Source organism: Hypomesus transpacificus, unplaced genomic scaffold (genome assembly GCF_021917145.1).
Source record: "Hypomesus transpacificus isolate Combined female unplaced genomic scaffold, fHypTra1 scaffold_31, whole genome shotgun sequence".
NCBI lineage: Eukaryota > Metazoa > Chordata > Actinopteri > Osmeriformes > Osmeridae > Hypomesus > Hypomesus transpacificus.
Genome location: NW_025813837.1, coordinates 786,770 through 798,128, shown reverse-complemented (window position 1 = coordinate 798,128; position 11,359 = coordinate 786,770). Strand labels below are relative to the sequence as shown.

Here is an 11,359-nt window from a genome sequence, read left to right as displayed (position 1 = left end):
CAGATGTACTGTTGCAACAGTAATTTGGACATTTCGACAAGAGCACAGGGGTGAAAACGACTCTTCTCAGTACAGTGCTGTAATACAACGCAACCCTGACAGCTAACTTCCTGTCTCACACCGGCAGGAGGAGGAATCTGAAACCCGACCTCTCGCTACCCCTCCGCCTCCTTCTCCTCCTCCTCCTGTGCCCCCTCATGCTCCCCCCTCCCACCTCCTTCTCTCCCGCCCTTCTCCTCCTCCTGCCTTCCTCCACATCCTCCTCTTGTCTCTCTCATCTGAGGTCTCATCAGCGTCTGTTGGGCCACCTTGCGAGAGAGCGGGGTGCATAAGAAAGGCGTCCTTTTTGTCTTTTTCGTCACTTTTCAAGTGAACAGAGAACATAGAGACACGGCCCAAGAGAAACAAGTCTGTTCCCAGAACGTCACTCGGAGAGCAGATAACCCAAGCCGCTAAATCAGTGTGTCTCCTGACTGGCATTACCAGCCGTGAATAAGTCATGTCAGCAGTGCTCCAACTCCCAGATATCCGATGATGGAGCCGGTCACAGCTCCCGTCTCACATCGTGCCCGCCGCGGTCCTTGGCAGGATACGGGCAGGCAGACTGGCAGAGGGCCAAGCTCAGGGTTGAGCCAGCGGGCACGGAGATACGACTATCCCCCCTTGTACCGGACACTTCCTCCTGGCTGGAATGAGGCTCAGATAAAGGTCTGGAGAGGATGTCCAGATCACGTTTGGGCTCGGTCTTTGTCGAACCCGCGTTAATGTTTAATCACTTGCTAACCTAACGTCCGGTGGAGAGCCGGATGAAAAAAATGATCGGAAAAGGCTCACTGATTCATGATACTCAGAAGACTCTGCTGAATGTTTAATGCATATCGGCCATGAATTAAACAAGCACGTCTGTTAAATTAACCCAAGCCAATCGAATGGCGGTATCTCATCGTTGATCTCCCGGAGCAGAAAGTAGAATGGCAGGATGATTGACAGGCGAGCTCGGCAATCAATCAGTGCATAGAGAGCCACAATCAGATGTGGGGACATTGGATATCCAGCTATCAGAGCCCAGGCCTGGCATGTCTCCATGCAGGCATGACGTTGATGAGCCTTGGGGCACCAAGGTCAGCTAGTTGGATTAACCACTTAGCATGGCTCATTAATACTGTGGAAGTGCAATTCCTTTTCTTTGAGCAGTGACCATACTTGATGGTCATGATGATGATTATTATCGTGACTTTGGTGTTACGTTGAAGGTACATTCTGATGGTAGGTCTCAGGACATTTAGAGACTGCTGGTTGAACAAATTGATTTGGAGGATTACAAAAATACTGGGTGATAAAACACATTTCTAGGAAAAGTCAAGAAAGCTACGTCCTGGACTTTGATTGAGTGAGAAGGTGAATATGAATTGTTGTCAAATGCCTGTACCGTGGGACTTTTAGTGTGAAGACCAAATGTTACAGCGTAGAGACCATGTCACATGCTGTCATTCAGTCATACAAGTCCAGGTTACAACTTTGAAAGCTCTTTTATATTGGGTCAGTATGACTGAATGTGAGTGGTATTTGGTGTTTCAGGCAAAGCTGGGTGGGATTCCACACTTTTTTGATACACTCTAGAGTTTGTTGAAATACATATAATTGTGCTTCAGTCTACCAATATGTATGTATGTGTGTGTGTGTGTGTGTGTCGTACTCCAGTCTCTAGTCATGCGTGGTGAAGCCAGAGGTTATTCTCTGTGCCCTTGCGAGCTGGACACCCTGTGCAGTCTGGGAGCTGGTTGCCGTGGGTTGCCAGGCATGTGCCCTGGAGTCTGGTGGGTGTGGCTCCTGGGGGCGGGGGGACTGATGCCAGGAACACGCCCCCCAGAGTCTCTGAGAGACGGGGCTTGTTGTCCACCCTTCCCCTGATTGGCCCTCTGACCCCGGCCATGATCCTCCCCCTTGTCTCCTGAGAAAGAGAAGGGGAGGGAAGACAACAGGGCAGAGAGAGAGAGAGAGAGAGAGGGATCAATAGAAAGAGAGGGAGAGAGAGATGAAAGAGGGAGCAGGGAAAGAACAGTGGATGAAGAGAGAGATGGGGGTAGACGAGTGAGTGAAAACAGAAACGTCCTTTCGATGACGTCTTGAGAGTCCCCCAGGTTCCTCCAAGTCCCCCCGGGTGTTCCGGTGTTCCTACCCCGGCGTGGATGCTGCGAGGCGGGGAGGTTCGGCTGGTGTGGCGGGGGCCCTTCCGAGCCTCCTCCAGCTCCATGGCCGCCTTCAGTGCCGCCTTCTTGTTCTTCTTCTTGTTCTCTTCGTTTTGCTGAAGTCGAGCAAGAAACGGGTCAGCGCCGCGCTGTGTTTGCACACGATCCCAATAGCCCCAGCAACCGCACAGTTGACAACGTAGAACTGACAGTTCCGAGTTTTGTTATAAAGTCTAATATGGACTTAAGTGGGTCACATTGAGACTATGGTTTTATACTGCCATCTGGTGGACAGAGGTGAAAGTGGCCTACCTGTTGCTGGAAACAAGAAATCAAACACTGAGAAACGAGAAATTCTGAAGAAAAAAACGTTCCTTACAGTTTGAAGTTTTTTCTTCAGTTCCAGGTTGGCTTGCTTGTACGTTTTGGATGTCGATTGCAGGTAATAGATTGCCAAACTGTGAGAAAAAAAAAACCCATCAAAATATGAACGCATCGGGAAGCTGCATGCAACAGGTAAATTGAAGTGTAAGTCGGACTTAAAGTTATATCAAAGACTAAGACCGGGTCTTTTTTTATGCAACTGGCCGTTTGATCTGTGCTTGTGCTTCTGCACCCGGCACCCTAATGTTCCCTGTTGCTGGGGAGGAAGACTCACACCATGAGGAGGATGAAGGGCAGCACCAGGCCAGGGTTGGACACATAACTGAACCCTTTACTGAACCAGGGAGGGAAGTCTGAGTCCAGGGTCTCCTGGATCACATCGTACATGCGATTCTTCCCGCTGGCAAAAGAGAAAGAGAGAAGGAGGGAGGGAGAGAGCGAGAAGGAGAGGAGGACGAGAAAGAGAGAGGGCGAGAGGGAAAAGGGGGGAGGACGACAATGTGTATGCCATGAAAAAAGTGATACTTTGAAATGACTTGGGTCAAATAAAACCCCCAAAACTACTTCAAACATACCCCCAAAAAAACCCTGCCTCACCTGAAGGGCCCGCAGTCGAAGGAGGGGGGGATGGACACCACGGTGTAGATGGCCGGCAGGGTGGACAGGAAGAGAATGACCAGCAGCATGGCCATGTAGAAGTTGTTGGAGCGCGAGGCCTTGAAGACCCGCTCCTGGGGCGCGTTGCAGCACATCACAGCCCAGCACTGCAGGTACATGGACACGTGCAGGCGCATCACGTTGAGCGCCGGGAGGCAGGGGGCGTAGAACGCCCCCATCCTGAGAGAGGAGGGGGGGGAGGGAGGGACAGGGAGAAGGAGGACAGGGGGACAGGGGGAAGGAGGACAGGGGGACAGGGGGACAGGGGGACAGGGGGACAGGGGGACAGGGGGACAGGGGGACAGGGGAACAGGGGGACAGGGGGAGGGAGGGGACAGGGGGACAGGGGGACAGGGGGAGGGAGAGATTGGTTAAGAAAGAGAAAGGGGGGGATGAGAGGAAAAGAAGTTGAGAGGCAGGAAGGAAAACAAGGAAACAGGAAAAGGTGAGCGGGGGAAGATTCGAGGAAGGTGGAGAAGTCAGCAGAGGATACAAACAGACCTTCGAGTGTAGAAAAATTGAAGGAGTGATGAACGACATCCCTCCACTTGTAGAGACACACACATCCCCCTACCATATCATCCCCTGGTTGAAGATGAGGCCCAGAACATTCCCGCTGACGTCGAACTCCGAGTAAGACGGCTTGCAGGAAAGATGACAGACCTTCATCAAGTTCAAATCCAAAAATGGCCCTACACGGTTCCCTCTCCAGGGATCAGATTATCGCTAGTGTGGATGAACAGACAGTTTGGACTGAAAGAGGCACTCACAAACCCAGCCTCCAGGTCCCAGCACCAGCAGTGGTTGAGGAAGCGAACGAGCACAGCTCTCAGGAAGTCTCCAATCAGGAGAGTGATGTATGTGGTCATCGTGTCAGAGATGATGAGGCGGACAAACTCCTGCACGGGACGAGAAGCAGCTGAGAGATGTGGTGAAGGGCATATTGATCACTCGGTCTGTCTCCCACTCTCTCTCTCTCTCTCTCTCCCTCTCCCTCTCCCTCTCCCTCTCCCTCTCCCTCTCCCTCTCCCTCTCCCCCTCCCTCTCTCTCTCTCTCTCTCTCTCTCTCTCTCTCTCTCTCTCTCTCTCCCTCTCCCTCTCTCTCTCTCTCCCTCTCCCTCTCTCCCTCTCTCTCTCCTCTCTCTCTCTCTCTCTCTCTCTCTCTCTCTCTCTCTCTCTCTCTCTCTCTCTCCTTCTCTCCCTCCCTCCCTGTACTCGCCTGTCCCACCATGGTCTCCCAGCAGGGTCCTCGGGGGGTGTCGGCGGGGTGGACGCTGAAGGGCGGAGCCGTGCTGTTCTCCGGCCGGCTCTCGTTCAGCAGCCCCGCCTCCCAGAGGGTCATGTTCTGCTTCACCACCTCCTCCTCCTCCCTCTGACACACACACACACACACGCCGCTCGGATACGGAACTCGCTGTCTAATGACGTGGGTTGGATGACAGTGCTCCGTGTCTAGTAAATACAGTCTGTTCCTACACTCTGACCACCGAATACAGCTAGAACTATGTTCTTCTGATCCTTGAAACCATCACACCATCGAGGGTTCTCTGTAGAACATCTCATTAGGAGAGGTCTACGTGGAACCTTTCGAAGACAGTCCTAGACACAGCCTTTTATTTTGGGCAGGAAGTAGAACCATCTGGAAGGGTCTAAGGTTCACCTGTGGGGACGAGCTGAAGAACCCGACACGATTGAAGTCAGCGCCTTTATTTTGAAAAGTGCAGACCTCCAGACGCCCCGGACCTGAAGGCGCCCGGCCGTCCAGAACGCCGGACGTCGCTCACCTTGAGGTTGATCTCGTCCATGAGGGCGATGATGAACGTGTACAGGTTCCCCAGGAAGAGAGCGAAGATCCGCCCCAGCTGCCACTGCAGGGCGATGCGAGGGTGGTAGTTCTCCAGGGCGCTGATGACGTCGAACAGCATGGGGCAGAACATGCCCAGCAGAGACATCACCATGTTCACCTGGCAGGCGGGGGAACAGGGGTCTTACACACGCACACACCGACACGCACATGTGACGGGTGTGTCACAGCTGTAGCCACGCTCCAGCACGACAAGGCTCGCTCGCCACTCACTGGGCTCGAACGCACGACCTTCCGACTGGCCAAGCGTGACCGCTACCAGCTACGCCAAAGAAAAACTAGCTCTTCGTTGAGGCGGGTGGCCTGTTACATACCTGAGGAGCGAGTTTCACGGTTCTAACTCTGTTACATACACACCAAGAAGGCCACGCAAACACACACACATGCTCCATGCTCACAGTTTCACCTTGCTGCTGGAGGTGCCTTTCATATCTGACTGTGGGACGGTCATTAACGACTGACTGGAAGGACATTGAGGTCCTGGTAGTATTAGCAGGCAACACGGATGAACATAAATCTCTCGACAGTCGTGCAGACACAAACACACACACACATCTCACCTCCATTAGATACTACACAACGTGTCCTCCCCTGTCCCCCACCTCTCTCTTCATCTCTCTCTCTCTTTTTTCTCCCCCCCCCCTTCCCACACGACACACCAACGCCTCCTGCTACCTCGTTCCTCTCCCACCAGCTGTGACTCTCCAGTCCGTCCAGGGCAAACTTCTGGGAGCGACGCACCACGTAGTAGATGAGGTAGCCACTTCCCGCCAGGCAGCACAGAACCAGGAAGTTGGCCAGCACACGCAGGAAGCGGGTCAGGTGGATGTTGTCATCCTTCCTGCTCTCCTGTTCCTCCAAGATGGCTTCCTGGGAAGGAGAGACAACACACACACAATCACAGAAACCCACAGTCACACACCAAGAATCCCCCGCCTACGCGGACACAAACACAACACACGTGCACACAGTCACGCACACACAGTCACACAAACACAGTCGCCAAGAACAGCCTACACTTAATGGTTTCACCTTAAAGCTGGTGGTGATGGAGGCAAACTTGTTGTCGGCTGTCTCCGTGTTCCCGATGAGGTAATCCCAGCTGGTGAACACCTTCCAGCTGAAGTTGAAGTTGTTGTCGTCTCCTCCCCCCTCCTCGTTGGCATTCCGGGCCATTCTAGAACAAGGGGTCCATGTGTCAATCACCTTGAGAGAGACTGGTGACGGACATTGCACTGGACAGCAACGTACGGGCAGGTGGGATTTCAACTCCTCATCAGAGGTCGAATGGTCTAACATGAGCAATGCGCCTCTTTTGTTATCAAAGAGTCAGAGAACAGAAATATGGACTTAGCTGTACCCACTGAGCTATACCCATTCCCTCGGAGCAAACGCTCCCCAACAACTCAGGCTTCAACGGCAGCCAATCGCAGGCGTGCTACTCACGTCCGTATGACCACCATGTAGCTGTAGGCGACGGTTCCCACACCGACCAGGAAGTAGGAAAGGGGCATTCGGAACTTGAGCCAGCCAATGGTACGCTGGCTGTTATAGAATCCATAGAAGAGCACCGAGTACTGTGCATAGCCCTGGGACACAGACACATGCATGCACGCACACGCACACCCGCACACATATTAGAGCCTGAGTCAGGCAGTTAGTCAGCATGTGACTAACTGACTGTTATCTGAGTGGAATAATGAGAATGTAATATCCAAATGTCACGATAAATTCATTAAGCCGGAACGATTTCTCCGAAGCAACGTGTGGGAAAGAACCACAAAGATACATTTTTATTCCCGTCAGACTCATCGCCTTACATAGACAATACTGGTTGCATTTTGTAAGGAAGCTGTGCCACTTTGCAACGCACAGGGGTGGATTGGATAGTGCGACCTTGATCTTCAGTTGAATGCTCTACCCAATGAGCTATGCCCTTCCTTTATTAACAAACAGACACAGAACAGAGAAGCTTACCCCAAAGTCCCACAAGATTGCAAAGTCCATGGCACTGGCTTCCTCAGATCTCGGTACTGTCTTCCTAGGCATGCTGCCATAAGGTCTTCCCATCAGCGCCTAGAATGGCGAGACAGACAGAGAGAGATACCAGTCACTGTCCTTACTGAACACACAGAACCCTGACAGGGGAGAACGTTAGTACTGAGCTATGGAACCCTGACAAGAGAACGTTAGTACTGTGATATGGAATGCTGTGGTGGAGATGATGGTGTTGCACTGTAGTTAAGAGGTTAGTTCTGCACAGGGCCTGGTAAAATACAGATTTCTTCTGCCCAACTATGCACTTCTCATCCTTGATTATCTTTACTTTCTATAGGAACTGATTATATGTCGTTCTGGATAAAAGGGTCTGCTAGATAAATAAAACGTTCTGCAAATGTGGATAGTACGATGGTCTGGGAGGATATGGTTGGGTTACCTCAGGAACCATGACCAGGCCAAAGGTCAGTCCAAAAAGGATCAGGTTGATGCCGTACATCCACCTCAGGAAGATGAAATAGGAGGCCACAGATGAGCCGAAATGACCTGGGGGGCACAAGGAACAAATCGACCGATCGAACCAACCCTTAAATCATGGAGGATGTGGATGAAGGTGATGGGACAGAACCATTGAAGGTCAAAGTTGATGAGGACAGGGCCATGAAGGTCATAGTTCAGAAGGAAAAGGCCACAAAGGTCAAAGTTCAGGATGAGAAAGGTGTTTAGATAGTCTTACACAAGTGTTCTGTACTTACTCTCAATCTCTTTGATTTTCATCTCCCACGGAATGCAAGCGGTTTTGAAGTTCTCAAAATCTCGCCGGAACTTCATCCATTTCTGACAGAAGAAAAAAGAAAAAACAGTCCAGCAATGAGTCTCCATAAACTCTCCCTCTCTCTCTCTCTCTCTCTCTCTCTCTCTCTCTCTCTCTCTCCCCCTCTCTCTCTCTCTCTCTCTCTCTCTCTCTCTCTCTCTCTCTCTCTCACCTTGTTCATCAGGACTTTGTAGGCGTACAGCTTCCTGCCCTTGCCTTTCCCTAAAGCTCCCTCAAACTTCTCCACAAACTTCTGAGACTCCCTGCCAGAGTGGGAGGAATTCTATTAGATCAAAGACACACAATTGCTATTGTTAGACTCACACACACACGCACACACACACACTGGTGTGTGTCAGTACCCCAGACTAGTCAGCTTTTTCTTCATGGACCATGGTTTCCCTCTCAAGGTGTGGATGAGTTTTTTCCTGTCGTCCACGGCCTCCTTCAGCTTCTCCAACTCCTCAGGTGACAGCGTCTCCGGCTTCACCTCCTCCTCTCCTCCCTCCTCTTCCTCCTCCTCCTCGCTTGACTCCTGCTGTGAGCTTGCAGATAAAGGGAAGGTTTGTTTTGGGTTGTGGCTGTTTACGAGTGTGACATTTGGAGTTGATGGAAAATCTCTCGGGTAAAGAGAAGAGGGATAGGGTTGATACTTGGCACGTTACCTGTTCTCGACTTCCTTCTTGCGCTTCTTCTTCTCCGCGGGGCCTGTCGGACGTTTGACTCCTCCTCTCTTTGTCTCCTCCTTTCTCTCGTCCGATTGGCCGCGTCCGTGTGTCTGTCTTCTCGGCGCGTCTCCTCCTCCCTCCTGTTCCCCCTGCGCCCGTTTTCTCCGCCGTTCGTTGTTGAAGTTCTTCTTGTTTTTGGCCCCCTTGCCGCGCTGCCCCTGCTCCTCCTCGTCCTCCTGCCTTTCTCCCTCTCTGCCTCGCCCTCCCCCTTCTCTCCCCCTCTTTCTCCTTCCCCTTCTCGCCTCCGATTCTGCCGTCTCCTCCGACGTCGCTTCTCCCGGTTGGGAGGTTGTTCTTTGGGGCTTGCGCTTTCTCTTTTTGTCTCGTCTTCTCTCTTGACCCTTCTCCTTCCCCCGTTCTTCCTCCTCGTGTCGCTCAGCAGATTCCAAGACTTCTTCCAGGTCCCCTGCAGCAGAAACACAGACACATCCTGAGCTCTGATCCAGGAACCGGGGAGGAGAAGGGGACTGATGGGGGAGGAATGGGGGAGGGATGGAGGAGGGACTGTGGAGGTAGGAGAAACAGAGGAGGAGCAATGCCACCTCCACCTGTTGACCCCTCCAGTCCTCCAGATAGCCTTGAAAGACGGTTTTTACATACCTGCATCATCCAACCCAATGCTTACTGTTAGGAGATAAAGAAACACGTTAAAAACAGGTCCCTGCATTTTACTGCACACGGTATTTCAAATCAAATACCCCTTTGGCCCTTTTTACAAGAAAAGTCACAGAGGGCTTGCAAGATGATCACAGATCAGCACTTATAACCGACCTAAACCCTCAAACAGCACACGTCATAACAAGATCACGCGCTGGAATAGATCTATACAGATCTCAAATATCTATGTATGAACTGATGGATGGATGGACGAAGAACTGAACACCGTCGATTTCTCCCTATAATGGATACATAATATAAAATAATATAATTGTGTACTTATTGTACATCATTTAGGTTACAACAACATTGCTTGTTTTAAAATGGGCAAAAGAAAATGTGACTGTCTGATGTGATTTGACTCTGAACCCCCCCACCCCACCCTCCCTCCCACACACACACACACACACACACACACTTCCCTCCATCTGACCTGTCCCCTGCTGTCCCTCCAGACCTCATTGTACTCTGACAGGACAAAGCAGACCAGTGACAGCTTCAGCAGGTGCTGCTGGGCCGCTGGCTGGGTGGCGTTCGGGTCGGGCAGGGCGCTGGCGTAACCAGAGACAGCGAGACACACGGGTCATTACTGACGCCTCCACCCGACACAAAGAGTACAAAGACGGGTCCTAATGAGGTACCTACAGCCCTGTGGGTGTGTGTGTGTGTGGGGGGGGGGGGGTGAGTGTGTGCGATTGTGTGTTTGGTGGTTGTGTGTGTGTGTGGTGGTTGTGTGTGTGTGCGTGTGGTGGTTGTGTGTGCGGGGGGGGGTGGTTGTGTATGGGGGTGGTTGTGTATGGGTGTGTGGCTATGTCTGGGGAGAGAGGATGGTGGATGTGTGTGTGTGGTGGTTGTGTGTGTGTGGTGGTTGTGTGTGTGTGTCTGGGAAGTGAGAATGCCCCTCTGGCTAAAGACAACATAAAGTTTCTTTAGGATCAGTGATATCACCAAACCCCACAAGGGTGATCCAACGGCCAACATCGATAACCATGTCTCAAAGAGAAGATCAGGAGAAAGGACCAATGAAAATAAAGAGTTGTGAACTCAGTTAAACTGTTGTGATCATTGAACACATGTCTAAGCTACATGAGCCTCACACTTCACCTACAGTAACCCATCATCCATCCTAAACCAGTAACCCATCATCCATCCTAAACCAGTAACCCATCATCCATCCTAAACCAGTAACCCATCATCCATGCTAAACCAGTAACCCATCATCCATCCTAAACCAGTAACCCATCATCCATCCTAAACCAGTAACCTATCACCCATCCTCAACCAGTAACCCATCATCCATCCTAAACCAGTAACCCATCATCCATCCTAAACCAGTAACCCATCATCCATCCTAAACCAGTAACCCATCATCCATCCTAAACCAGTAACCTATCACCCATCCTCAACCAGTAACCCATCATCCATCCTAAACCAGTAACCCATCATCCATCCTAAACCAGTAACCTATCACCCATCCTCAACCAGTAACCCATCATCCATCCTAAACCAGTAACCCATCATCCATCCTAAACCAGTAACCCATCATCCATCCTAAACCAGTAACCCATCATCCATCCTAAACCAGTAACCTATCACCCATCCTCAACCAGTAACCCATCATCCATCCTAAACCAGTAACCCATCATCCATCCTAAACCAGTAACCCATCATCCATCCTAAACCAGTAACCTATCACCCATCCTCAACCAGTAACCCATCATCCATCCTAAACCAGTAACCCATCATCCATCCTAAACCAGTAACCCATCATCCATCCTAAACCAGTAACCCATCATCCATCCTAAACCAGTAACCTCCACAGACTCCTAACAGACACCCCGCATCATTACGACCACAGAGAGACCCTGATGTGGATCTTACCGTCGCTCTCGGAGGTGATCCCAGTGGGCTGGAGCATCTTCCTCTGTCCTGCCTCGCCGCTCCAGAGAGACGCTCCTCTTCTGCCTCAAGTCAGGATGAGGCCAACGGCAACCTCACCCTCACCCAGCTCATCTTTGAGAGGGCGTACCTGCACGAGTGAGTGCGTGGGAGTTTGTCTGCGAGTGTG

At 51.4% G+C, this 11,359-nt stretch overlaps 1 protein-coding gene across 1 annotated transcript; it reads right to left on the bottom strand.

Moving 5' to 3' along the window:
- Positions 1–1,730: 1,730 nt before the first annotated feature.
- On the bottom strand, positions 1,731–10,416 carry tmc1 (transmembrane channel-like 1). The gene is made up of 20 exons (XM_047015602.1): positions 10,400–10,416; positions 9,725–9,842; positions 8,572–9,101; positions 8,269–8,451; positions 8,079–8,169; positions 7,848–7,929; positions 7,532–7,638; positions 7,072–7,170; positions 6,541–6,683; positions 6,127–6,271; positions 5,770–5,964; positions 5,015–5,194; positions 4,450–4,602; positions 4,001–4,129; positions 3,805–3,872; positions 3,171–3,410; positions 2,848–2,973; positions 2,569–2,647; positions 2,110–2,305; positions 1,731–1,951 (listed from the first exon to the last, which is right to left on the bottom strand). The coding sequence occupies exons 1-20, from the start codon at positions 10,414–10,416 to the stop codon at positions 1,731–1,733; spliced, it is 3,102 nt and encodes a 1,033-aa protein (XP_046871558.1).
- Positions 10,417–11,359: the final 943 nt, after the last annotated feature.

What these genes read in the sequence shown, in the direction of transcription:
- tmc1 (XM_047015602.1), bottom strand. An exon ending in GGAGGGACAGCAGGGGACAG is followed by an intron (nt 9,102 to 9,724) that starts GTCAGATGGAGG and finishes CTCCCCCATCAG; the next exon opens with TCCCCTTCTCCTCCCCGGTT. An exon ending in CAATCTTGTGGGACTTTGGG is followed by an intron (nt 6,684 to 7,071) that starts GTAAGCTTCTCT and finishes TCTGTGTCCCAG; the next exon opens with GGCTATGCACAGTACTCGGT.